The following is a 27,515-nucleotide window of genomic DNA, read 5'->3' on the forward strand; positions in this document are numbered from 1 at the left end:
TTGCGCCCTCGTCAGCCCCCCAAGACAACCGCTCCCGAGGGGAAGCTCTTGCTCTGAGAGGCCGGCGGTGATGGTCTGGGCAGCCAAGTGGGAGCCGGAACCACACTCATCCTCTCACGTCCGCGCAAGCCTGTATCAAGTCTGGGTTGAGTGGGCCGACAAGCGGCCTTGCGGGCCGGCTCTGAGTCCGGGCCTCGCCCGCCAAGCGCGGCACCGCGCGGGGAAGTTTGCAGGGCAGGCAGCGGGAGGTTATTTACGTGCGGTTTCGAGGTGAGGGGAGAGGGCTGGGCAGGGGGCTCTCCAGGGGGCTCCTTCTGCCCGGGGCAAGGCGAGTTAGTCCCAAGCTTTCTTGAGCCTGGCTGGGCGCACGCTTCTGGGTAAAGCTTTTTCTGCAACTTTTACAAAGCCGCCTCCTCCCTGGTGCGATTCCCACAACCACATCCTGGGAGTCCGCGGCACCTTGGAAACTATTTTTACAGACAGAGGCCGAGGAGTTGGCGAGAAATAAGGAAGGGGAGGCGCCTTCCCTCTCGTTTCGCCGCGGACCAAGCTCAGACTCCCGGTGCCCTCTTCGCCCACCGCCCCACTTTGCGCGCGCTGTCCTCTCAAAGGTACCACCGAATCTTTGCTGCAAACTTGCTTTGTAGAAAGTTCAAGCTTCATCTGCCGTGGAATTTGCTTTCAGTTTTCGCCCCGGGCGGACTCGGCCCGGCGGGTTCCCGAAGCACAGGCAGAGGCGGGCGACTGCCAGGCACTGCCGGGCAGCGAGAGGCTGCTCGGCCTGAGCGCGCTGATAGTCCAGCCTCCCTTGGAGGCCAGACCTGCCGCCTTACGAGCACGAGGAGTCATCTCGCGTCCCGTGCTGGGCCGATGCGTCTCCGTACACGGGAACCGGGAGCCGTTTCCTGCTGGACGAATGCGAGCTGGATTTATTCGGATACAGACAGCGCAACCCACAGCCAGAGAAATTATGTCGATTCTAAAAATGACAAGGTTGAATTTATTAGATTAAGATTCATGTGTAAGTGCAGGGAGATGAAAATTATACAAACAGCTCCACGTCCAGTGTGAACGGAAGATTGCTTCCGGCTTCAAGGGCATGTAACATAACATCTGAATATTTAGATATGTAGAGGGATATAAAATATTACTAAATTCTCGGTGTGTGCACATATAGTTAAGTTGGAAAAATTCTAGCGCAAGTGTCATTTTACAGCCCCTGCTTGGGTGTAATCTGGGCTCGAGACAGTACTTATGTCCAAATAACCACCCAGCAAATATATCCTATAGCCAGAGTGAGTTCCGCATCGTTGAGGTGTGCGGTATGTGTACCTCTTTAAATATCCGCGGCGTGGCATAAGTGAAATAAATACACTTAAGAAAAGCTGGTGCACAGATAATTAAGCCACTGCACCGCTACAATATTTCTGGGTAAGGAAATAACTATTCCTACTAGGTCGGCTGTGGAAAGTGCACACAAATGGGGGGCTTTCAGGACTGCGTGGTAGGGACCACGGGTTCTGCAGCTCCGGGCGCCGAGCACTCTGAGGTGGGCTCTATTCCATATCTGCTGCCTCGGACCCTGGCGTGACTACTGGGAGAGGCTCGGCCCCGACAGCCAACACTGCTGGACCTTGAGGGTTCTCCCCACTACACACACTGAGAGGGAGACTTTCCGAGGCGCTGAACCCAGCATTTAGGGTACTAAGGCCTGAGATCCTGCGGACAGCCGCTCCCCCTCAGACACTTCAAGCACCCCTCAATCCCGGCTCCACCAGGCCAGAGCTGTGACCATTTGGGCCTATCGGTTTGGAGCAAGAGCACAGAAAAGGGTGGATCGCGCTTGATTCCGAAGCATCCCAAAGCTCAAAGCCGGAGGCCACCGGGAAGAAGGCCACGATTTCACACCCGTGAGGAATCCAGGCCCTACCCGGGCCTCCGAACGCCAGTTGAGGCTACAGAAGCAGTTATCTGGGTGTATTTACTTATGAAATGTTAGGCACCCCCTCACATACTCAGGGCCGAGGCCCAGATGCCCCGTGGGTCTCTCTCGCTTATTTGCAAAGCCCAGGCAATGCCACCAGCTAGGTCAGTGACTTTGCAGCTGTGAAATTCCAAGATCAAATACTAATTCCAGAATAGGCAGCTTGTGACCGTCCACCCATCTCACTGACCTGGTCTTTTTTTCTCACCCCTCCAAACGCACCCAACCCTTAAACAGGCGTAGAGCTTCTGAGAACCCCTGCGTGGGGAGAAATTAGGAAGGACTTGGTCCTGAGTTCCTGGGAATTGCACACACTCCTGAGGCAGCCCTGCCGCAGAGAAGTAACCTGGGCCCTGAGAATGCCCTGTTCAGCGAGTGTGGTTGCGCTGAAGTGGTATATACGGTGTAGTGAGAGAAAGGAGAGAGAATAGGAAATATTCCCTGGCTAGTAAGAAAAGTATAAATGAAGAGGGGGAAAGGAAGAAAACGCGTAGGCGGCCAAGGAAGAAGCGGGAGAGGAAACAAAAACGAGTAGGGGGGGGTGGGGGTGGGGAAGAACCAGGGGAAGCGAGCCGAGAAGAGTGCAGGCCTCGGCGAGGCCCAGGGACCAGGCCAGGCTGTGGTCCTGGCAAGCCTGGTACCCGCCCCCCGGTCCCAGAAGAGGCGAGGGCCGCCCGGCACCGTCCCCCACCAGCCCATCGAATCTGGGCCCGGCTCCCAGTCCGGAGGGGCGGGCCTGGGTCCAGCGGCCTCCGCTCGCCCTTTCTCTCCCAGCTCCCGCGGGACCACGAGGCGGGGCGGAAGGGAGGGAGGGGGTGCCCCAAGGGGCGCGCGCCAGTCCGGGACTGTTTGGGCGCTCTGGGCCAGGCTTTCCAGCTCGCCGGGCCTGACCTGTCAGGCGGATTATCTTCGAGGGAGATTAATAGGGGAGGCGGGCTGCAATAATAATCGTTTTGTTTGATGTGACAACTCTGATAGGCGTTGATTTACTTACAAACTGATAGGCTTTTAATTGAGCGCCTCCGCCGAGCCCGAGATGAAAGGGAAGCGGCGGTGAAAGGCGGCCCGCCTGCCCTCCGGCCTCAATACTGATTAGCCATCTCGACAGTGAATAGTTCAAGGCATTTTCAAACTTTTTTCCTCAGCTCTCTCCCCTTCCTTCTGCTCCCACCCCCTCCTCAAATATCTGCCATGCCCACTCCTTTTTTAGAGAAAACAAATCATTTCCATTGTGTGCAAATAAAATCCGCAGGACATCCAGGCCAGTCGCCGCTGGGGGTTGGCGGCATTAGACCTAGGAATTAATAACTCCCTTACCCTCACGGCCTGCGCGGCCTCCGGGGATTTGGCCTCCCCCTCGAGATGGGCAGGCTCGGACGCTGGCGCCTACCAAAAACCCCGGGCGCGCAGACCCCTAGGCGCCCCCGTGCGCTCGGACCTTCGGAGTCGGATTTTGTGAAGAGCGAATGCACGCGGACTGAGACCCACGTCCGCGCTACACCGCGCAGGCCCGCGAGCGTGTGCGACCACACCGCGGCACGCCCACTCCGGGGGACGCTGGGGCCACTCTCTGGTTCCCCCAGCCGCTGGGCGTAAAAAGAAAGCTGCTGGAATTACAGGAGAGGGAATGGACTGAGTCTGGAGACTGCAGGGCGAGGGGTAGGGAGGGACGCCCGCGGTCACCTGCATCTCTGGCCGACGCCGCCAGCATTCAGTGTCCGGGCCTCACCGGGAGGCCGCTGCGACACGGGTCCCATGGCTGGGAGATCTGCAGTTGATCTGGGCCAACAACCGACAACCATGCACCCAGTGACACAGACATACACCAACAGACCCGCAGGATACAGGCGGCCTCACAGTGCCTGCCCTGCAGAGACAGCTCAGAACCGTCCCGTCCTCAGAAACGGGCACCTGGGACTCGCTCCCCAAAGATTATTCAGACAACCTTCACAACCTCGCTTGTGGCCTCACCACCGTCTCACGGACTCACCTTCCTCCGTTGTCGCACAGGCAGACACTGCAAAGCCCCTTGAATTTAGGTGTGTTATTACACCTAAACACACGGTCACATACACCGACAAACTCCCCATATACACAGCGCCTCACTCCCCTCTTCTCCAAATTATCTTTAGACAAGTTACCATCTCATGAAGTCTACCAACCTAAAGAATCAAGGGATAAGATTAAAACGCGTAAAAAGAATGCCTACGAGAAAATTCTAAAACTCACCCCCAGAAAGTTCTCGGTACCTGTTCGGAGTGGGAGACAGAGACAAAAATGAGGGAGAGAGGAATGGGGTGGTGAGAGAGGAAAGGGCGAGCACGCCGAGGGCAGGTCCCAGACCCGACTTCCGCGCCTACGGGGCTCAGGGCCGGCTGAGCACGACTGGAAACCGGGTCTCCAGGCCCGGCCCCCGCCCCCCGCGCGGGTACAGACTGGCTCCAGGCTCCCCAGCGCTCCCAGCACCACCATTTATCAAAAGGACTTGACAACAAAAGAAGAGCCGAGGCGGAAAAGTGGGGGAGGGGATATTCAAAGTATTCCAAGTCCTTCCTACGAAGGGGATGTGTCCTCCTCTCACCCGCTTCCAGTTTCTGCGAGTTTTTGGAGGCGACCCCCGAACTCGCTCCGGACGCTCCCAGAGCCCTGACAACTCACACAGCGGCACAGGCATTCATACACACTTCTGCACTCAGATCCAGGTACACGGAGGCACGCACAGCGCCTCCCCTCTTCCTTCCAAACAGCCAGAGTGACGGTGCAAATCGAGGGGAACGCGGCAGTCCCGCTCCGCTTCCCTGGAAGAGCCGGTGTTCCCACAGGCAGCTGCCCCATCTCTCTCTCTCACTCCTTCTCTCCATTCTCCCCGCGCCGGTCAGTCCCGGCTCAGCGTTCCAATAAATTCGAGCGAGCAGCCCGGAGTAACCCCGGCTACCAAGACTGCAGGGATGGCGCGGGGTGAGGGAGGGTGGAGAGGGGGCCTGAGTGAGCCTGAAACGTTATCTAGTGCAAGGACCCATGGTCAGGCCTCTTCTTCGCAGTCTCTCAGCCCTAGCCACGATGGGGGGCGGGTGTCAAAAAATTGAGGCGGGGGTACCCCACCATTGACCTCCCCGACTCAAGGTTACGTTGGTGGTGTGGCTCTTAGAAAGAAGTCTCCGAGTTTGGAGTCGGGTCACCACGGAGGGCGGGGTCCGCGGCAGGCTGGCAGCCTGACGACTGCACACTACACGCCCTGAAGGGACTACCCGGCGCGGGGGCGGGGAGGGGACGACTCTCCCGTGTTAGACGTCGCCACCGCCCGTCTCCGATACCCTGTGCCGCCCGGAACCCTGCGGCCCCAAAGGACCGGAATTCCCCAGAGATGGAAGGTTGTATCTCTCTCTCCGATATTGAGAGGATCGAGGCGCACACCCCAGGCCAGCGCACCCCTCTCAGCGCCCTGGGCGCACCTGCGCACTTTACTCTCACTATTCATTTTCCTGACAGTGAGCGCCTCTTTCTCCTCTTTCATTCTTTTTCTTAGATCCCCCGCCTCTCATCCCAGGAGGCTGCTCCTCTTTCCCCCTTCTCTAGTTCCCCCTCAGTCTCTTCCTTCCTCTCCGTCTCTCTCTCCCTCTCTCTTTTTGCCTTACAGTCGCACACGCCTTGTAATCAGCAACAAAAGCTGACATAAATCACCGTCGGATTGACAAGAGCTGACAAATAACTGATTGATTGCGGTCGAGGAACATTGACAATTGATGGAGGGGTGGAGATGCCCAAAGAACGGGGCGGGGTGGGTAGAAGAGAGGGTAGCAGGGGAGAGTAAGAATGGGGGGGGGCTGAGTGTGAAACAGAGGAAACATGTGACCCCCGCTTCTGCCCCAATCTGCGCATCCCCGGGCGTCACGTGGCCGGGAAGGGCGGGGAGCCTAGCACACCGAGCGGAGACAGGCCTCCACCGCCTCCGCTGCCCACCCAGCTTCTGGTTTCTCCGCCGCCGAATCTCGAGAAATCAAAGCGGGCGGGCGGACTTCCTCCAACACCCGTCTCCCCACCTTTCCTTACCCAGGCGGCCGCACCGCAACAGATTTCAATTACCACTGAGGAGGAGAGGAGAGAATATTTGGTGTGCGGGCCCCCTGTGCGGCCCTGGAGTTGACAGTCCGGCTGTTGTCCAGACTCCCGCCAGTGCTCCTTCTGAACACCCCCAAACTGTTCCTCACACACACCCTCCTGCCAAAGAAGGTTTTCAGTTTATTCTCCAGCTGGGGAAAAGGACGGACGACGAGGAAGAAAAAAGAGGGAGGCGGCAGACAGCAAACGTAGAATAAATGTCCAGCTTGTCCTCCGAGCGAAACCAGGGGAGGGACACGCAGGGGGAGAGGCGAAGAGGGAGCTGCCCATTAAAACCAGCGCTGAGAGTCCTGGCGGCGGCGGCGGCGGCGGCGGTGGCAGCGGCGCGGGACGCGTCACATCCCCTTGACCCTCCAATCACCTCGGGCTCCCATTTGATTGGAAGGCGGCAAAGGCTTTAATCTCCCCCTCGGTGCAGCTGCTTTTGAAGTGAGTTTCCTCGCCAGAGCCCAGGCTGGACAGGCAGCGGCTCACATCGCGGAGAGCAGCGCAGGCGCTAGCGCCGGGCCGCGAGTGCGCAGCGCAGGGGCACAGCCCGAGGCGGACACCGCGAGCCACTCTGCACTCCCACAGTCGGGCCGGCTCCTCCCGCTCGGCTACGGCTCCGCTGCGGGCCACCCAGGATTATTCGCTTCTGGCTCCAGGCGCCGAGAAGGCGCTCTGGGCGCCCGTGATCGCCGCGCCAGCTCCTCCTCCTCCTCCTGCTGCTGCTCCTGCTCCCCCGGCGAGCGCGCAGCCCCGAGCCCGCCCCGCGCCTCCAGGAGCCCTCCCCCCGCTGCTCCCATGCGCGCGGGTGGGTCATGAGCACAGCGCCCTCGCTTTCTGCCTTAAGAAGCAGTAAGCACAGCGGCGGCGGCAGCGGCGGCGGCAGCGGCAGCGCGGACCCTGCCTGGACCAGCGCGCTCTCTGGAAATAGCTCCGGCTCCGGCCCCGGCCCAGGCTCGTCCCCGGCCAGCAGCACCAAGCCTTTTGTGCACGCCGTGCCACCCTCTGACCCTCTCCGCCAGGCTAACCGCTTGCCCATCAAGGTGCTGAAGATGCTGACGGCACGGACTGGCCACATTTTGCACCCCGAGTACCTGCAGCCCCTGCCTTCCACTCCCGTCAGCCCCATAGAGGTAAGGACCCTATCCCTGGATCGCGCTGGGACCACCACCCTGGCTGCCCCTTCACAGGATTTCTTTCTCTCTGGATCGGGGGAGGGGGGTCGGAGTGATTCAGCTCCGGGATGAGAGGAGAGGATAGTGCTCCCGCACCTTAAAACTAGGGTGGAAAGAGAGGAGGAGGTAGAATGAGGTGTGAATACTAGAAGGCAAGGCAGCCGAAACTTGTTTCTCCCTTTGGTATTAAAGCCCCTACCCTGACCCAGGTCCGCTCATTCTCAGCCTGAAAGATAGGAGCCCGGGAGCCCAAAATACGGTTCCAAAGTCCCAGTCCTCCGGTTCTCCAGAAGCTGGTGTTTGTACACAGCCTCTAAGGCGCCAGTCACCCGAACCCTTACTCGAATTAGGGGTGTGTGTGTGTGCGTGGGTTACAGTTCTGGGTCAGAGAGTCAGAAACCAAAACATTTTGCAATTTTTTTAAAATACAGTTATCGCTTAGAGAGGACAGGAAAGATCCTGATGGCGGGCGGGTGGGGGGGGAGTGCTGTGGCCTTTCTCAAGAGCGAGAATGTGTGTGTGTGTAGAAGGGGTGTCGCCTAGAATTGCGCCTTGAGGCTGGGAGTATCTTTGCGGGTCTTGGCGGAGGTGCGTTTGAAACCTAGAAGCCAGGATTCTAAAGGGTTTCCCCTTCTTTCTTTGTGCCCCCCCCCCAACGTCTGACCCCCGCAGCTTGATGCCAAGAAGAGCCCGCTGGCGCTGTTGGCCCAAACATGCTCGCAGATCGGGAAGCCCGACCCCTCGCCCTCGTCCAAACTCTCCTCGGTCGCCTCCAACGGGGGAGGCGCGGGTGGTGCCGGCGGCGGCGCCGGGGGCGACAAGGACGCAAAGTCGGGCCCCCTCAAGATGAGCGACATCGGCGTGGAGGACAAGTCGAGTTTCAAGCCGTACTCCAAACCCGGCTCGGATAAGAAGGAGCCGGGAGGCGGCGGCGGCGGTGGAGGCGGGGGCGGCGGGGGCGGCGGCGGGGGGGTTTCGGCGGAGAAGTCAGGATTCCGGGTACCGAGCGCCACCTGCCAGCCATTCACGCCCAGGACAGGCAGCCCAAGCTCCAGCGCCTCGGCCTGCTCGCCAGGAGGCATGCTGCCTTCGGCCGGGGGCGGCCCGGAGGGCAAGGACGACAAGAAGGACCCCGAGGCGGGCGGCGGCGGTTGGATCGCGCTGGGACCACCACCCTGGCTGCCCCTTCACAGGATTTCTTTCTCTCTGGATCGGGGGAGGGGGGTCGGAGTGATTCAGCTCCGGGATGAGAGGAGAGGATAGTGCTCCCGCACCTTAAAACTAGGGTGGAAAGAGAGGAGGAGGTAGAATGAGGTGTGAATACTAGAAGGCAAGGCAGCCGAAACTTGTTTCTCCCTTTGGTATTAAAGCCCCTACCCTGACCCAGGTCCGCTCATTCTCAGCCTGAAAGATAGGAGCCCGGGAGCCCAAAATACGGTTCCAAAGTCCCAGTCCTCCGGTTCTCCAGAAGCTGGTGTTTGTACACAGCCTCTAAGGCGCCAGTCACCCGAACCCTTACTCGAATTAGGGGTGTGTGTGTGTGCGTGGGTTACAGTTCTGGGTCAGAGAGTCAGAAACCAAAACATTTTGCAATTTTTTTAAAATACAGTTATCGCTTAGAGAGGACAGGAAAGATCCTGATGGCGGGCGGGTGGGGGGGGAGTGCTGTGGCCTTTCTCAAGAGCGAGAATGTGTGTGTGTGTAGAAGGGGTGTCGCCTAGAATTGCGCCTTGAGGCTGGGAGTATCTTTGCGGGTCTTGGCGGAGGTGCGTTTGAAACCTAGAAGCCAGGATTCTAAAGGGTTTCCCCTTCTTTCTTTGTGCCCCCCCCCCAACGTCTGACCCCCGCAGCTTGATGCCAAGAAGAGCCCGCTGGCGCTGTTGGCCCAAACATGCTCGCAGATCGGGAAGCCCGACCCCTCGCCCTCGTCCAAACTCTCCTCGGTCGCCTCCAACGGGGGAGGCGCGGGTGGTGCCGGCGGCGGCGCCGGGGGCGACAAGGACGCAAAGTCGGGCCCCCTCAAGATGAGCGACATCGGCGTGGAGGACAAGTCGAGTTTCAAGCCGTACTCCAAACCCGGCTCGGATAAGAAGGAGCCGGGAGGCGGCGGCGGCGGTGGAGGCGGGGGCGGCGGGGGCGGCGGCGGGGGGGTTTCGGCGGAGAAGTCAGGATTCCGGGTACCGAGCGCCACCTGCCAGCCATTCACGCCCAGGACAGGCAGCCCAAGCTCCAGCGCCTCGGCCTGCTCGCCAGGAGGCATGCTGCCTTCGGCCGGGGGCGGCCCGGAGGGCAAGGACGACAAGAAGGACCCCGAGGCGGGCGGCGGCGGTGGCGGCAGCAAGGGCTCCGGGGGCGCCTCGGCCGAAGGGGGACCCACGGGGTTGGCGCACGGCCGGATTAGCTGTGGCGGCGGGATTAATGTGGACGTGAACCAGCACCCAGATGGGGGCCCCGGGGGCAAGGCTCTAGGCTCGGACTGTGGCGGCTCATCGGGCTCCGGCTCCGGCCCCAGCGCGCCCACTTCCTCCTCGGTGTTGGGCTCTGGGCTGGTGGCGCCCGTGTCGCCCTACAAGCCGGGCCAGACAGTGTTCCCTCTGCCTCCCGCGGGCATGACCTACCCAGGCAGCCTGGCTGGGGCCTACGCCGGCTACCCGCCCCAGTTCCTGCCACACGGGGTGGCGCTCGACCCCACCAAGCCGGGCAGCCTAGTGGGGGCGCCGGCGGGCTCTCGGGGCTGCAGTAAGCCCGCCGGCTCGAGCCCCTTGGCCGGAGCGTCGCCGCCGTCCGTGATGACAGCCAGTTTGTGCCGGGACCCGTACTGCCTCAGCTACCACTGCGCCAGCCACCTGGCTGGGGCGGCGGCAGCCAGCGCGTCGTGCGCTCACGATCCAGCCGCGGCGGCTGCGGCTCTCAAGTCCGGATACCCGCTGGTGTATCCCACGCACCCTCTGCACGGCGTGCACTCATCGCTAACCGCTGCCGCGGCTGCCGGCGCCACACCGCCCTCTCTGGCCGGCCACCCCCTCTACCCCTACGGCTTCATGCTCCCTAACGACCCACTCCCCCACATCTGCAACTGGGTGTCGGCCAACGGGCCTTGCGACAAGCGCTTCGCTACGTCCGAAGAGCTGCTGAGCCACTTGCGGACCCATACGGCCTTCCCCGGGACAGACAAACTGCTGTCGGGCTACCCCAGCTCTTCGTCTCTGGCCAGCGCTGCAGCGGCCGCCATGGCTTGCCACATGCACATCCCCACGTCGGGCGCCCCGGGCAGCCCCGGGACGCTGGCGCTGCGCAGCCCTCACCACGCGCTGGGACTCAGCAGCCGCTACCACCCCTACTCCAAGAGCCCGCTCCCCACGCCCGGCGCTCCCGTGCCCGTGCCCGCCGCCACCGGACCCTACTACTCCCCCTACGCCCTCTACGGACAGAGACTGACCACGGCCTCCGCGCTGGGGTACCAGTGAGGACGGTCGGGAGGGCTGTCGAGGGAAAGAAAAGAACTGGGGAGTGCGGAAGAGCCGAGGGAGGGGCGGGAACAGGGCAGAGGCTACTGTCACCCGCGCGTGGGGATCACCCGGGCCAGAAAAGGAAAAAATATATATATACCGTATCTATCTACCCGAAACAGCGACCGAGACCCGGTGGGAAACTCACTCCCCTTTTCCCCATCTCTCATCTCCCCACCCAAACTTTATAAAAGTTGAAAAAATATCATTTGACTTTTTATAGAAAAAAAAGGAAAATTGAGAAAGTGTTCATTTGAGGACTGCATCGGTGGACACTGGTATTTATTTATGTTAGCTCCAAGCGGACCCGTGGTTCAAAAGTGCATTACTTAGTTTGAGCTCCGTAGGTAAAAAGGAAGAGGGGGAAAAAATTAAACCTTGAGGGTAAAAATGTGGAAAACAAACCCTCCCGTCCCTTGTAGATTATAAATAAATACAAAACCGCCACAGAACTAGAGGTCTTCTCTTTAATGTTACTTTAAAATTGCTATGGTTGTATTGTACGCTCTTATTTAATGTCTGATTGAAACAAATTTACCTGCATGTTTGTTACAAAAAATGAAAAAAAAAAAAACAAGTCACAATTTGTCAGCTCTGATTTCAAATTGCAATTATTTTTAAGGTGTATACCATCGAAAGAGAATGGATATTTTTTTGTATGTAGTCTGGAAGAAAAAAAAAAAAGGAAAAAACAATTCTATTCCAAAACCTCATTTGCCTTATTTTGTTCTTTAAAAGGAACACTTAACTATTTTTAATTTTTAAGTCCACCCGCTGAGAAGGGGACAAGTAAGGTTTACGTCATGTACTAAAATAATAGACAATGTATCGCTTTAAAGATTAAAATTCCGTATATTTGATGTATTAAAAGGTTTTACTTCTTCTTATTATCTTTTTTTATTTTTGGTTAAAGAGAAAGAAGAGCATGGCAGTTTCGGCCTCATTGGCCTCATGGCTACTCATTCTTCCCAGGACTGTGGCCGCATTTCCGATTGTTTGGTTGTGATTTTCAGGAAGAGGCAAAGGCTTCAGACGGGCTGGCCAGTCGTGGGTTTGGCCTTGGGGAAAATATTTTTAAAGGGGATTTCACAATGTGCAAAGATAGTGTCCTTAGCTATCGCTAATTTCGTTTTTAATTTTTCTCCCAGCAGCTGGTTTGTTAAAAGTGAAAGAAAAGAAAAGGATTTAAAAATTTTTCCCTACTGAGATTTTCGGGAGTTTGGGTTTCGTTTTGTGCAGAGCGGTGCAGGTCGGGACTCGCCCGCTCGGCCTCGGCCCGTAGGAGATGCCGCTACCCGCTGTCCCCCTCTTGGCTTTCCAAGCATCCCCCGTTCCGGGCGGGCAGCCGGGATAGATTGCGGGTCGGAGGGCGCTTGGGAACCTGTTTCCCAGGCCTGGGGAGGAGAGCGCGCCGGAGCCCTCTTGTCCCTCTTGTCCCTCTTGTCCCTAGGGGGGAAGTGAGTTCGCTTTCCTTTTCTTCTTCTGGCTGCGGAGGGCCAAAGGCGGCCACCAGCCGACCCCCTCCAGCCACCACCCTCCCCCCCGGGACTGCTTCCTCTCTCCGGAGTCGGGACCCGCGTCAGGCCGGCGCCGCGGCTGCTTTTCCGCATCCCGATTTCTCTGCAGTCTGCGCTTTATCCCAGTCTGCGCCGCAGGAGAGCGCGCCCGGGCCCGGGACCCGGAAGCCCCTTCCAGTTCGGCCCCGCGAGGGTCCTGGCGCCCATTGTCGGCCTCGCTGGGGCGACCAGGTGGACGCCGACGGCCGTCTGGGTTGCGAGCTCAGCTCCGCAAGGGCGCGGCGGAACTCTCCGTCCGGGCGCGGATCCCCGCGGGGCGCACCGCTCCCTTCTCCCCAGCTTGAGCGGCAGGACGGAGCTGCCTGAAGCGCCCATGGAACCAGGCAGAGACGATGTCTAATTTTTTTGGGAGGGGGGGGCGGGTGTCCAAGGCCACCCCCACCCCCCACCCGCGATCACACACACACTCATACTCCAGGCCCGGGCGCAAGTCCTGGTCTCTGGTTGTTTGGACGCTCGCCCCGCCGGGTCCGCGGGAGGTCTGGGTCCAGAGCTCGCCTTTCCTGGGATCCCGGGATCCTGGAGTCGCGGCGCTGAGCGCGCGCCCAGAACCCTTCTCTCCCCAGGGTCAGGCCGTTCATGGTTCTCCGAGCCACCGGTGTCCCTCGGCGTCAAGCTCCCCCTGCTGCCTCGGGAAGCTCACCGCCGCGCAGAGGCCGCCCTCGGCCTCAGACTTCGGTCAGTCAGCCGCGCGGCCCCCGCCGCCATTTGCTCGAGGGTTGGTGACTCTGAGATTTTTACACTCTCCTCCCAGCGTCAGCCTCACGCCTGCGGGGCCTTTTCCCGGGTTGAACGCAAAGCAGGCCCGGCGGCCTCCGGGACGCCGCGGGGAGCTCCTAGGCCTCCTCCTGGAGAGGACTGGGTAAAGGAAGACAGGCTTTGCGTCGCCTACCCGGAGGGGGCAGCCTCCCGCGCCTCCGAGCCGCCTGCCCGCACTGCACCCGGGACGACGCCGTCTTGCTTCCACTCTGGTCCGGGTAAGAGAGGCTGGGCTGGGCCTAGCTGGGTCTAGCTTATTGTGAACCTCGGCCGATGGAGTGACTTGTCACCCGCAGGCTCTCGGACAGATACCCCCGCCATGGGATGGGAGGACATTCGAGGAGGTGGTGCGGCCCGAGTCCCGAGGACTCCAGTGTCCACGGCTTGTGACATGAAAACCAGGCCCTTGCTCACCCCTCACCAGCACCAGCCCCACGCTCCTGGCCACTCCGACCCACACGCTTCGCTCTCCTTTGCCTCGAGTCTTCGGGCAGGACCACCACACCTTGCCCGCCGGGACCCACTTGGGAGGGAAGGACCTAGAACTTCCCCAGCCCTGGAATTTCAGGTCTGGGACCGGCACGGAGACGAACTGGGCACGCTCGTGCCTTCACGCCCAGTCTCGATATTTTATTAACAAAAATCAAACCCAAAACGCCTTGAAATTTTAAAGAGACCGCCTTCCCGGAGAATCTCCTCAGAGGCAGTAAAATTCTGGAGCTGGGGGCTGGAGGTTGGGGGAAGAAAGCGTTCCCCGACGTGTGAGACGGAGCTGAGTCACCCCCGGCGCCGGGTTAGTGAGGAGAGGGTGCCAGTGTGTGCTGCAGGTCCAGACCAGGCGCGACCCCGCTCGGGGAACAGACGCCCCATCCTCGCTCCGCGCCCCCGGCTCTCCCGCTGTCTCTTGAACTGCCGCGGGATCTTCCGCACGCCGGCCCGCTGCCGCCGAAGCCCGAGCGGAGCGCGGCGTGTCCGCCAGGCGGCGATGCGGAGTCCAGAGGAGCGGGCAAGAGACCCGGAACGCTGGCCAGCGCGCGGGACGCCGGCTGGGTGGTCAGCCCGAGACCCCACGCCTCCACCTTCGCACGGTTTTCGAAGCGGTGTCCCGGAGCTCCCTCCTGGTAGTTAGTTCCTTGCTCCTCTCCTGCTGCGAACCATGTCCTCCGCGCTTCTCCACCTGCACTAGCTTCTGCTGTTGTGTTCCCCGTGCTCTCTTTTTCTACCCCAGAGGAGTTAGCCCACGTGTCAAGGGCCCCTCCGCATCCTGGGGAGCTCCCACTGACCTCATCAAGGCTCCGACAGGTCACTTTGTCTGTCATAGTGAAGTGATCCCCAGACATTCATGCATTCATTCATTCTCACTCTCTATTTCCTACTATACCCCTTGCCAAGGGCTGCCCATCTCTTTACTCACCCCTGACACAGATGGAGAAACTGAGGCCAAGTCCTGGAAGCCAGTGGCAAGGCCAACAGAGAGAGCCCAAGCTTTTCCCTCCACTCAAGCGCCGCCCCAATCTCTACCTCTGGCAGTGACACTGAGTGACCCTGGTGTCTGTGCTGAGTGGTCTTTAAGCAATAAGGAAAGGCAGACGAAAAAACCTTCTAGTTGATGAACTCCCTGTGCTTTGGAAAACGTGTAAGAGTTGCCCAGAAGGTGAGGCCTGTCCCTGCGAGGCCATCTGATGGCCTCTTCTGCACATATTGCCTTACGGTTCCTCATCTGTAATGCTATGGCTAGAGGCTTGGTGGTGCTCAGAGTGACTGCAAAGCTGCAGGCTGACCTGCTCACTCTGTTAGGCCCAACCCATACTATCCTGTATTATCCATTTAAACCTCACAACAATTCCATGAGGTTGTTAGAAGCCTTACCCCTGTTTTACAGATGAGAAAACTGAGGCTTAGCAGGGGAAGGATACTAGCTTGAGGTTACACAGCTAGTGAGTGATGAAGTCTATGCAGAGATTCTCACCTTGGCTGCTCTCACCTGAGGCAATTTTAAAGCATAACAATGCCTGGGAGGCAGAGATTCTGATTCAGCTGGGAGAGAGTGTGGTGGACATAACTGTTTTCTTTTTAAGTTCTCAGCGTTGTTATTATTATTTTACTTTTTATCATGGAGATTTTCAAACATACACAAAGGTAGAGGGAATGGTATACTAGACACCCACAAACCCATCACCCAGCCTCAACAGTTATCAACTCATGACCAATCTTGTTTCCTCTCTGCCCCCTCCTTCTTGCCTCCCCCAACCCATTGATTTGAAGTGAATACAGACATCTTATCATTTCACTTCCTCAGATGTTCATCACTTCCAGCCAGGCTCCCAATCTAGGGCTCATCCCGCTGCCCCCCTTAGTTGAGGCTTAAGTTCAGATAGTGCACAGCAAAGCTGGGATTTGAACTCATTTCTATCAGACCCAGAGCCCCAGCACTTCACCCTACCCTGCGCTGGAGATCCCCCAAAGTCCTGGGGGTACTGATCTCTCTCTGCCCAGTGTGACCCTGGGGTTTGCCCAGGGGCTGTCTGGGCTGCAGAAAGACTCTTGAGCCCCTGGTGAAGCAGCAGCGCCTGATGGGACACCCACAGCACAAGGGGCGTTCTGAGAGAACAGCTTAAAGCCACATGGTACAGTGCAAAGAGCACAAATTTGGGGTTAGGCTGTTCTAAATCGAACTCTAGCTCCACCACTGGCTCAACTCTATCACTCAGTTTATCTGGGCCTCAGTTTTCTCATCTGTAAAATGGAGATATGGATACCCACCTAAGAGGGTTGTTGTGACGCTCAAAGGAAATCATTAGTGTGAAAATTCCCTACCTACTGTCTGGCCCATACTGGCTCTTAGTAAAGACAGATTTCTTTCCTTCTTCTCTTCCCAAAGTGTTGTTTCATTATGACCAGCCCCCTTGCTCAAGAACTAACTGTGGTTCCCTGTGGTTCACTGGTTCAAATTCTCAGTCTACTATCTGGCCATCAGGGTGCCTATAACCATGGTTCATCTTCAAAGACCTGGCCTCTCTGTGCCTGTTCTACCCTGTGTCTCACCAGTCTTCACAGTCCAGACCCTCTTCCAGCCAGCTAGCCCCCCAACACCTTGCTTGATTATGCTCATCATACACTTCTTCCCTGGAATGTCTTCCTCCTTCCCCATCCTTCAGAACTTTCTCAAGACTCATTTTCAGGAAGCCCTCCAGGTTTCTCTCTCTCTCACACACACACACACACACACACACACACACACACACACACACACACACTTTCCCTCACTTTGCATTCCCTCAGAACTTAATGCAATGGCAGAGGGTAGACACATAAAGGCCACTGGACTAGGGATAAGGACCCCAGGGTTTGAGTGGTGCCTCTTCATAGTTGTGTGACCATGGACAAGCCACTTATGGCCTCTGTGAAACTTGTCTCCAAAACTTATTTGTCTACACACACCATGGGCAGCACATTTACCAACACTAATAACGTTAATAAGTAGCATGCATTTCACGCTCACTTCCAGGCACTCATCTAGTCCTATTACTACTGCTATACTACTATCCTCCTTTTACAGGTGAAGAAACTGAGGACTAGAGAGAAGTCACATGTCTGTGCTCCAGCACTGGAGTCCTTAACCACTGTACTCCACTGTGCTAGTCCCTGTGCCTGGAATCTTTGCCCTGTACCTTATTTTCCTAAGTACCAGCAACTCAAAACTCCTGCTTCAAATCTCCGGCCAGTGTCACCTCCTCCGGGAAGCCCCCCAGGTCCTTCCCATTAGATCCAATGCCCTTCTCTTTGCTCCTGTAGCACCTGTCCATCCCATCATACTGGCTTTACATTTTCCTCCCAGCCTGGACTCTGAGGCACTGGGGAGGAGGGACTGTCTCCTATACCTATTCCTAGTCCTGGCAGCTAGCTTCGTACCGGGAACCTAGTAGATGTTCAATAAGTGTTGGAGAGAAGGCGGGAAAGGGAAGGAAAGTGGCGGGGCAGGGTTGGGGAAGAAAGAGGAAAACAAAAGACAGAAGGGAGGAAATATGCAAAAGAATTGGGCCCTCTTGGACAGGATGATTCTTCCAAAGAGAGGAGGAGGAGAAGGAGCAGTGGGCTTGGAGGTCTTTGCCCCTGGCACAAAACGAGGCCTGGCGAGCTTCCATGCATCAGTTAGAAATTGCGTTTGCTGACAATAACAAAGACCCTTAAAGAATGGCTTAAAGAAGATAAATGTTCTCTTCTCTCAGTCTGGAGGTGAATGGTCCAGGCTAAGAATGGCCTTTGGGCATCAGGCACCCAGGGTCCTCCGCGTTCCTCTGCGCCAGCCCAACCAGGAAGCTTTCATCCTCACGTCATCTCTGAGTCCAAAATGGCTGCTGGAGCTCAGCTACCATCACCTCATTCCAGACAACAGGAAGGAGGAGTGAAAAGAGGTAAAAGGGTCCCTCCCTTTTAATGAGTCTTTCTGGAATCCACAGACAACTCCTCAGCTTATACCTCATTGGGCAGAACCTAGTCACATGGCCACTCTTAGCTGCAAGGGAGGCTGGGAAATGTAATGTTTAGCTGGGCACACTGCTGCCTCAAATCAATTCAGTGTTCTGTTACTCAGGGGAGCAAGAAGGGTGGGAGTTGGGGTAGGACATTAGCAGACTCCTCTGCAATCCGCAGAAGGGGTTACCCAGAACTGGAGTCAGGAGAGAGCTCTCTTGTTGGTGGCCTTCCAGAGGGTCACTGGTTGGTGACTTGCACCGCTAAACCACAGATTCTTGTTGATGAAGTGAGCAGGGGTGGCACTTGCTAAGTCCTCAAAAGTTGTAGTTCTTGTTCCTCTTAGATGCCTGGAGTCGTATACTGCAATGATTTAGAGTGGGATTTGTCAAAAAGTAATTTTTATCCCTATAAAGATCTTTGGTTAGGGACCTGTTCATTTTCGCCATGCACCCCACACACAGCACCAAGCCAGGAAGAAGGGACCGATCATCTTTGAAAAAAGAACAACGAAAATAAAATCTCATGGGATGAAAGGGAGTAGCATTGTAAACCTACCTCCCACCCCCTTCCATGTTATTGGAAAAAAACTGAATACAGCCTCCAACTCAAAACAGAGGCAGACCAATGCTAAATCAACTTTGCACTAACCTTACCTTAAATAATTACAAGGTAACTACAGAAAGGTAAAAGAAACAAGACACAACCTAAAAGAACACAAACGTTATCACTGAATCATAGCGACCCTCAAGTGAGTTCTAATCATGCCTCCATACACCCACACCGGCCCTTGGGACACACCTATGCCGGGTCCTGGGGAGTGGAGGCGGCAGTGGGGTGCAGGGGGAGCAGATTCGGAAAAGGGAAGACTTAGGGAGACTCCTAAGACTGAAAGGGGTAAGGAGAAAGCAGGAACAGGGAATCCATGAATGTGAGCAGTTTGGTTGCCCTGTTGCTGGAAGCTTCCTCGGCCTTAGGTCTCAAAAAGGGAGAAAGATTTCAGAGTTCTCGGCTAACTTCTTTGCATGTGTCTCTGTGTCTCTGCCGTTTTTCTTTCACGCGCTTTATAAACAACTCTCCCCCACATCCTCCAGGGGCGATTCCTATGGTGTGGGAATTCTATACCTTCCACATCACTAGTTCTTAAGCCTTTTGTGGGTTGAGGGAAGGATGCAGAAACCATAGCCTTTTTTTTTTTTTTTTTTTTTTTTGAATCCAATAGATAAAAGCAATGGCCCATATACTCAACATTGGAAAAATAATTTCAGGGGGTTCATGGGCCTGCAGATTTTAAATCCTTGATATTGAAGGAAATCCAAGATTTTAAATATAAAAAGAGCATGCCCTTGGGAAACACACTGAGGGACTCTGGGTTTTCCTTTCTAAATTTTTCTGACCATGGCTACATTCCAACTACTCTGTGTGATTAACTGTAACAAATAACATTTATGTCAACCTACTACAGGCCGGTATTAACCTGTGCAACCTTCACAATAACTCTATGAAGTGGGCACTATCACTGGCCCCACTTTGTGGAGGAGGAAACTGAGGCACAGAGAGGTAAAATTATTTGCCCAAAACCACACAGCTAGGAAGTGACAGAGCTGGGATTGTGTTATAGGCTACTGGACTCCAGGGTCATTATTTTTGTGCTTTTCACCACTGCATAGTGGCCTTTACCTCTCTGTACACTGAAGGCACATAAACCTACCTAAGCCTAATGCAGGTGTCAGGCCCCACCTAGTAGTGTGTTGGAATCAGCTCATACTGGCTCACAAGAGCCAACTGTGCACATCTCTTCCTACCTCGTCATTCTATGATGTTATGATGATAGCTTGAAATCAGCCATGGTGGGAGTATTTACACCACAGCAATTGGCAAACACTCTAAGTGAAGGCTTTCCCCCCACCAGAGAGCTGTTTATTAAGCATTTACCAGCACACCCTGGACCCACTTATTCTACTCCTACTCAAATAGCTGCAACCTGCACACCCAGCAGCCTGGGCCCCGAGTCCGTGGGAAGCGAGGATCTTCCTCCCAGTCAGTGAGGAGGATTTGGATGTGGTCTGCTGCCCCCAGGCTTAGTGTAGGGATAATTAGGGAGAATGTAGCCTCCTCTCTGACCCCACTGTATGCAGGCTGTCTTCCAGCTGCCCTCAGCACCTTCCCTGTCCTAGAACCCAGGCTTGGTCAGCTGGGATCCAGATCCTTTACACCATTCTGGCAGCCCACCTGATGTGAGGGCCCCTGGCCGCCTAGAAGCCTCAGCATCCTGCTGCTCTATACCCCTGCCATTGGACCCTTAGCTATTGATGCCAGCCAGATCTGGTTTAACCCTTTCCCTTTGGGGTTAGTCACAGGCAGCTGGCCCCTCCCTCCAGCCCCATGAGATACCAGCCCCACTCCCTCTCCACCTTCTGGGAGCACCCAGCAAACTGCCCAGCTGGGACCAAGACCATTGTGACAATGCACATTCTCTGACTTTTGTCCATAGGGAAACTCCATCCAACAGCAAGGATTCCAGTGGGCTAGGCCTAGGGTGGAGCCTTCCCTGGTCCCCTCTCACCAAGCAGAATCTCGGACCATAGGAAAGAAATGGATTATTACGATTATTATCATTTAGTGAGCATTTTCCTTGTGCCAAGAGCTTTATATTTCTTTATATTATCTTTTTTGATCCCTACAAGATCTCTAGGAGATAAGTACTATATTAATCTCATGTTTAAAAAGAGAAAATTAAGATTCAGAGAGGTTAGGTAACACGCCTGAAGTCACACAGCTAACAAGTGGTGAGCTGAAGGCCAGAGCTGTCTCACTTAAAGCCCCATGCCTTAAAACCTGTGTACTTCAACTGACAGGTGCTGCTCTCAGAGCTGACAGAAAGTCCACAGTGGCTTCCTTCCCCAGCCCTCAGGGAAATATGGGAAAGGCAGCCCCTCTTGCCTCCCTTGGGGTTCCCTGGGGAAGTCCCCAAGAGGAGAGGAAAGACAACCTTGGTCACCTGTGGCAAAGCTACTGCCCAGTCCGAGCTGCGCAGCCAAACATAGAAAGTGAGCGTTCAGTGGCAAGCACATCATGAGTACCTGCTGCATACACAGCGTTCTCTTAGGCATGGAGGTAGTGGGAAGACGACTAGGACATGGTGTCTGCCCTCAAATAACTTACTGTCCAATTTACTAGGTTACAGAAAAGTTGCTGCCTTAAGGCGTGTGACAAGGGCTATGATCGCTGGAGGCACAGGATTAATTCCAATAGGAGGATGCTGAAATCATGGGGGAAGAGGCAGCACTTGATCTGGGCTTGGACAATGAATAGGCATTTCATGGCTGGAAAATGGGGGATTTGGGAAACCAGGAGGAGGGATGAGCAGGGTCAAAGACATGGAGGCAGGACGGCCCATGAGGGTGTTTGGTAGGGATGCAGCTGTGGCAGGGGGAGTGGGTGGGAATGTGATAGGAACAGATGGCGTCCTGTTCTTCGCTAAGCAATGGGGAGCCATCAGAGGTCTTTGAGCAGAGGAGTACCATTATGGGATAGAACAGTGAGACTGGAGATAAAGAGACCAAGACATCAGGTGGTTCGGACAGGAGAAGGTGACAGCTGGAAGCAGGGGAGAGGCTGCAGGACAGACAAAGCAAGAACAGAACAGTCCCAGGGGTTGGCGAGGAGGTACGATGGACTGGACTCAGTGAAGGGCAGGGGCTGGAAAGGAGAGAGGAAAGGCAAATATGATCCTGAGGTCTTGGCCTAGGGCACTGGGCTACACTGCGGTATCAAAGAGACCTACCCCCGCCCCCAGTACAGTGACTTAAATGAGATGGAAGTTTCTCTCGGGTCTCTGGTATCTGTGCTGGTAAGGCTGCTGTGCTCCATGACATCATTCAGCGACCCAAATGCCTTCCATCTTAGTGTTCCTTCATCCCCTAGGATATTGTGCTCATTGGTGTGATTAGATATGGGCACTATTCCCACCCAGGGGAAGGGGAGAGGAGGGAAGTCCAGGGCAAGCAATGTCCCTTGGAACAAGTGAGAAAGAAGTTGCTAATAGTCACCTGGCCACACCCAGCTTCACGGGAGGCTGTGAAATGTCGTTTCTGCCCTGCGGGTGGCTGTGTGCAAGGAACAAGGGGAGAATAGATTGGGGATGGAAGCCTAACCAGGAGTCGGCCACATCTGGATACCTGGAAGAAATCCTGAAGGGGAGCAGGCTTTGGCAGGGGGATACAGAGTGTACGTTTTGTACAGGTTGAGTTTCTCACGCCTGCAGGAGGTCAGGGCTGGAGATGTACATTTGTGAGTAGTTAGCAGAAGAGAGGGCTAAAACCTGGGGTGTGAGGGATATGGACCCTGGGAGAGACGAGAAGAAGAAAATTGGACTAAAGGTGGAACCTGAGACTCTTGAGGAAGGCCTAGGAGGAACAGTCACTTTGCCAATAGTATTTTGTTTTTTTCCTTTTTAATTTTTTAAATTGAAGTATACTTGATGTATAATATTATATTAGTTTCAGGTGTACAACATTTTGATTCAGTCATTTTATAGACTATACTCCATTTAAAGTTATTACAAAATAATGGCTATATTTCCCCGTGTTGTACGATATACCCTTGTTGTTTGTTTATTTATTTATTTATCTATTTTGCGGTACGCGGGCCTCTCACTGTTGTGGCCTCTCCCACTGCGGAGCACAGGCTCCAGACACACAGGCTCAGCGGCCATGGCTCACGGGCCCAGCCGCTCCGCGGCATGTGGGATCCTCCCGGACCGGGGCACGAACCCGCGTCCCCTGCATCGGCAGGCGGACCCTCAACCACTGCGCCACCAGGGAAGCCCTGTTTGTTTATTTTATACATAGTAGTTTGTGTCTCTTAATCCCATACCCTTATCTTGCTCCTCCCCGCTTCCTTCTCAGGGGTAACCACTAGTTTCTTCTCTATATCTGTGAGTCTCTTTCTGTTTTGTTATATACATTCACTTGTTTTATTTTTTTAGATCCCACATATAAATAATAACACAGAGTATTTGTCTTTCTCTGACTTATTTCACTAAGTATAATACTCTCGAGGTCCATCCACATCATTGGAAACGGTGGGATTTTATTCTGTTTAGGGCTGAGTAATAGTCCATTGTTTATATCTACATTTACCACATCTTCTTCATCCAGTCATCTGTTGATGGACACTTAGGTTGCTTCCATATCTTTTGCCAGAGGGACGAGGGTCACAGGAGAAGCCTGTGACAAAGAGGCAGACCCAGGGGACCGGGGATGGGGAGGTGGTTAGAAGCACCATATCCAGGGGTGACAAGAGACCTCCGAGGGGACTTGCCTCCAGAGCCAGGATCCCCAACTAGGCGGCAGGTTAGCGGGGCTTGGTAGTGAGGTGAGCACAGCTGCACAGCCAGAGCATTACTGACTGGGGTACACTGTGAAATGCTCACCACAATCAAGTTAGTTAACACATCCATTACCTCACATAGTTACCGTGCGTGCGCGCGCGTGCGCGCATGTGTGTGTGTGGTAAAAACACTTAAGATCTACTCTTAGCAAATTTCAAGTGTACAATACAGTATTATTGACTATAATCGCCATGCTGTATACAAGATTCCCAGACCTTATTCATCTTATAGCTTTAAGCTTATATGCTTTGACCAACATCTCATTTCCTCCACTCCCCCGCCACTCCGTCCCAGGCAACCACCATTCTATTCTTTCCTTCTATGAGTTTGACTATTTTAGATTGATATATGTGGTATCATGTAGTGCTCGTCCTTTGTGTCTGGCTTATTTCACTCAGCATAATGTTCTCCAGGTTCATCCGTGTTGTTGCAAATAACAGGATTTACTTCTTTTTTATAGCTGAATAATATTCCATGGTGTCTGTGTCTGTGTGTGTGTCTGTGTGTGTGTGTTTGTCCTTATGTTTACTTCTAAGAGCTTTATGCTGTCAAGTCTTATATTTAAGTCTGTAGTTAATTTTTGTGTAAGATTAGGGTATGTTAATTTCTTGGGGGTTTATCCCTATGCCTGGCATCAAATTCTACACATCCCAGGTCTGTGGCCAAAGTCCCCTCTCTATGCACCCTGAGAGTTCAATACTAGGACCAATGCCTGACAGGGCAAAGGTCCGGCCATTGATCAAGTAGCTGACACGCTGACTGACTGATAGATCAATTAAGCACTCGACAGATTGCCAGGTCAATGAATGACAGACAGACTAGTAGCCTGGTTGTCTGAGGACAGTGCTGAGGACAGTGTTCGCACCTTAGGTGTCTTTATCCCAACCAACACTTAGCAGGGCCTGGCTCAGAATAAATGCTTAATAAATGGCTGCCATATTAGTCCTATGGCTCATCTAGCTGCAAAAGAGACTGGGAAATGTATTTTGTTAAAATCAATTATATATTAGGGCTCTAGGACAGGAAAAAAGGAGAATGGAGATTGGAGGGCCAAGTGGCCTCTGCCATAACGGGACGGTGATGAACTCTGGTTAAGGGATGCAGGCACTGGAGGACCACATCTCAAGTTCAGACCTCTTCTGCAGAACTATCAGAGGTCCACAATTTCTCCCCTTTACCCATTACTGTCCTAGGGAGGTGCTCAGCTAAGAAGCAGTGAGAGACCACCTGTGCCCATTGAAATGACTGCTTTTTATTTCCAAAGGCCTGGCCTTGAGGAAGTATAGTCTTAACGTCTTCTGTAATTTTGCTCATCACAAAATCTTACTAAAGTTCCTATTTAAGACCTGGCCTCAGTGCTCTGATTACTGTTGATCCTAAATCTTTTGCAGACAGGACCCATCAGGGTCACAGGCTTCAATTCAGAAGTAACAAGCAAAAGTTCTAAAAATGCTCCCTTGCCTCTTTGCTGTAATGGCCTTATTCAGAGCAAAAGGGCAACCTTAGCATACAGGTACCGTGCGAAGCTCCAGGGCTCTGGCACCTGGTTCAAATTCCAACTCTGTCCTGACTGGCTCTGTGACCTTGGGCACATCATTCAACCTACCCTCACCCCCAAAGCCTCAGTTTCCTCATCTATAACATGGGACGAGAATAATAATACCAACCTCATGGGGTGGTATTGGTATCCGTGGTGAGAACAGGTCCTGGCAGTTGGTAAGAACTCAAAAACTCTTAGGCGTTATTAGAAATGGACACAGTTGTTTCAGCCTGTGTTTTCTGCCTCCCCAGCTTCTTGAGGGGTAAACGGCCCTGTCTTTTCCATCTCATGTGCCCCCTCCTTCTCCCCCAGGCACAGAGTAGAAAATCCTGCTGCCAGGCCACTCTGGATACAGAGCTGGTGTGCAGTGAACAGGTCTGTGGTTTACACATTTCTCTTCCCACCCGGGTGCCCTGCACTCTTCCCTCTGCTTCAGCACATCCCACCCCGAGGTTCCGAGGTGGCTGGTGTTGTGCTGTGGGTGCGTGGTGCACACCCCCCCACTCCACTTTAAAGAAGCACGGCGTCTAATGCACAGATGCCCTACACACCTTGCATTCAGATCGCCCCTCTCCCAGAGCAAAGGATAATGGGGTGAAAATGAAATTTGCTTGGGAGCATCCTTCTGGTTCCTTGGGTGTCACTTTTCTGCGTATTTATGGTAATCATCCCTGCAACAAAAACAGTGACTTCACTGTTCTAAATAATAAGCTAATTTGTTACAGCTAATTACTCCAGGACTTCCTTAATCTCAATTAAAAGATCCGAGAGGATTCTTGCCCCCTCTCATGCCAGTGTTCCTGAAGATTCCCCTAATGTATTCTGGATCACAGATTAGTAGGGAGCTGAGAATGGTCCGTGCTGGGCAGAACTGCTAAAATCCATCCCAGCAACGTGAAGCAGTGATTTATTGTGACATGGAATGTGGGACATTTCCCCAGCTTTTGTGATTGTGGTAATGAAGCTGTAAACCAAATAGCATGAAATGAGGCAAGGCCTTACAATTTAATCAGCTCGTAAACAGATCTACTGCATCAAGCAAATGACATTATTATCCATCCGAAGTAAATCATGCTAATCTCGGGAGATAAAATCAACATCGTTAATGGTCACATGTCATATTCATCAACACTAAACCATCCCCTTTGACAGATTAATCCTAACTACAGCTCCCAGGATGTATGGTAATAGGGCTTGTAGCATGCATTTCACTCCGCGCTAGGCTAACCAGCACTCTTAAGCTGCTATTACAAATAATTTTTTTATTGATTTACATATTTTAAAATGCATTTAAGGTGAGGCACCATTAAAAACCCTGTCACCCGCCCATATTTCTTCCCTCCATCCCCAGACTTTATTAATAGGAACGGGAAGACAAACGCAGTGAGCCTTATAAATACTTTGTTTAGGGCACTGTTAGGGGTAATTAAGACACAGGGACCACGGTTCTTTTTGGGAAGAAGGATAGGTGAGGAGCAGAAGGGGTGATGGGAAAAAAGGACCCTCTTGTGGTTCACAGATAAAGGGAAATTGAAGCTTCCTTTGTTTCCTGTTTTCCCTAGAGGTGCCAGGAAGAAGGGAGATAAATTCTCCCCCAAATCTGCTCTCAGAGCCTTCCCTCTCCCCCTTTCTCTCACATCCCACCTCCACCCCATCAACTCAGCCTCATGCTATGTGCATCTGTGCCGGCATTTCGGTCACTGTATCCTGCCTGCTGACTCCAAACATCAAATGTATTTATTTATCATGAGACTGACCTAGGATGAATGCTCCTGGAAGAGCGTCCACTACTCAAAATGTCACTTCCCCTCAACAGGCTGTGCATTATACTGACAGGCGTACTTTCAGAGGCCCCTGAATGACGAGGATGGATGGAGGGCTGCCACAGCAGCTGGCACTGCCACCTGGGCTGAGTGAGCGAGTGGGCGGGTGGGTGAGTGAGTGGGTGACCAAATTATCCACACTGTCCCCCAGAGCACAGGGCCATGACAAGAGATACAGCATGGAGACTTTCAAGGCTGCATTTCTCAGCAGCAAGCAGAGAACAACCCACCCTCTCCAAGCCAGCCTTCCAATGGGCACTTTTGAGGGGCTTCCTGTCTACCCGGAGAGCCAGGGGTGGGTGGAGATCAGGAAAGAGGGGGTTATCCTCCTTCTGAGTGAAGAGAATGGGGGGTCCCAGGATCACCACTTTTGGCTACGCAGACCTTGCACTGCACAATGGCATTCCCGAGAGTTATTCAGTGCAGCAACCCTGAGGTCACCATTGAGTCAGGCCTACATCAACCTGGATACAAATCCAGGAAGCAGATGGATTTGAGAGGAAAGTGTGCCAGAATCGAGCTACTAAACTCAGTGGAAGCGCTTCTCCTGATGCACTGAAGAGGCCCCAACCTCGGCCTGAAGGGACTAAGTAAGAGGCAGGCATGTCCAGATGCCCCACAGGAGGCCGCATAGTGACCTCCTCCTGCCGAGATGTATTTTAGAGGTGGGGTGGATGATAGATACAACAGGACCCCGAACTGCCCCGCCAACCCAGGTCTGTTTTGTAAAATTGCTTCTATCGATTAGACCAACGAATAAAATGATGCTGAGGGTAAATTAACTTCAGGGCTTGGGTGGCACCAAGTTCAAGTGGTTGGAACCCACTGAGCTATAAGAATCTCTAAAGATTTTGTGTCTGGGGTTTTCCATGATCCTCATTGAGAACCGTGGAGGTTGCCTGCTCTGATTTTTGAGGAAAGACCTGACCCTCAAGCTATTTGGGCTGAGTTAGTTGGTTGAGGAAAGCGGATGGTAAACTTTAGTGTGAGTCAAAAGCACCTAGGGGCAAACTGGTACAACCACTACAGAGAACAGTATGGAAGTTCCTTAAAAAGCTAAAAATAGAACTACCATATGATTCAGCAATCCCACTCCTGGGCATATACCCTGAGAAACCATAACTCAAGAAGATACATGCTCCCCAATGTTCATTGCAGCACTATTTTCAATAGTCA

At 54.1% G+C, this 27,515-nt stretch overlaps 1 protein-coding gene across 1 annotated transcript; it reads left to right on the forward strand.

The window, feature by feature from the left end:
• The first annotated feature begins 6,556 nt into the window (after window positions 1-6,556).
• Window positions 6,557-11,642, forward strand: ZNF503 (zinc finger protein 503). The gene is made up of 2 exons (XM_007467481.1): window positions 6,557-7,221; window positions 9,114-11,642. Exons 1-2 carry the CDS (start codon window positions 6,904-6,906, stop codon window positions 10,728-10,730), a joined length of 1,935 nt encoding a protein of 644 aa, XP_007467543.1. The 5' UTR covers window positions 6,557-6,903; the 3' UTR covers window positions 10,731-11,642.
• The last annotated feature ends 15,873 nt before the right edge of the window (window positions 11,643-27,515 follow it).

This window comes from Lipotes vexillifer, unplaced genomic scaffold (genome assembly GCF_000442215.2).
Source record: "Lipotes vexillifer unplaced genomic scaffold, Lipotes_vexillifer_v1.1 scaffold865, whole genome shotgun sequence".
NCBI lineage: Eukaryota > Metazoa > Chordata > Mammalia > Artiodactyla > Lipotidae > Lipotes > Lipotes vexillifer.

Bases quoted from the DNA above. Each gene is read 5' to 3' on its own strand.
- ZNF503 (XM_007467481.1), top strand. From the start codon at position 6,904: ATGAGCACAGCGCCCTCGCTTTCTGCCTTAAGAAGCAGTAAGCACAGC. The intron at 7,222-9,113 runs GTAAGGACCCTA...TGACCCCCGCAG, and splicing joins CTCCCGTCAGCCCCATAGAG to CTTGATGCCAAGAAGAGCCC.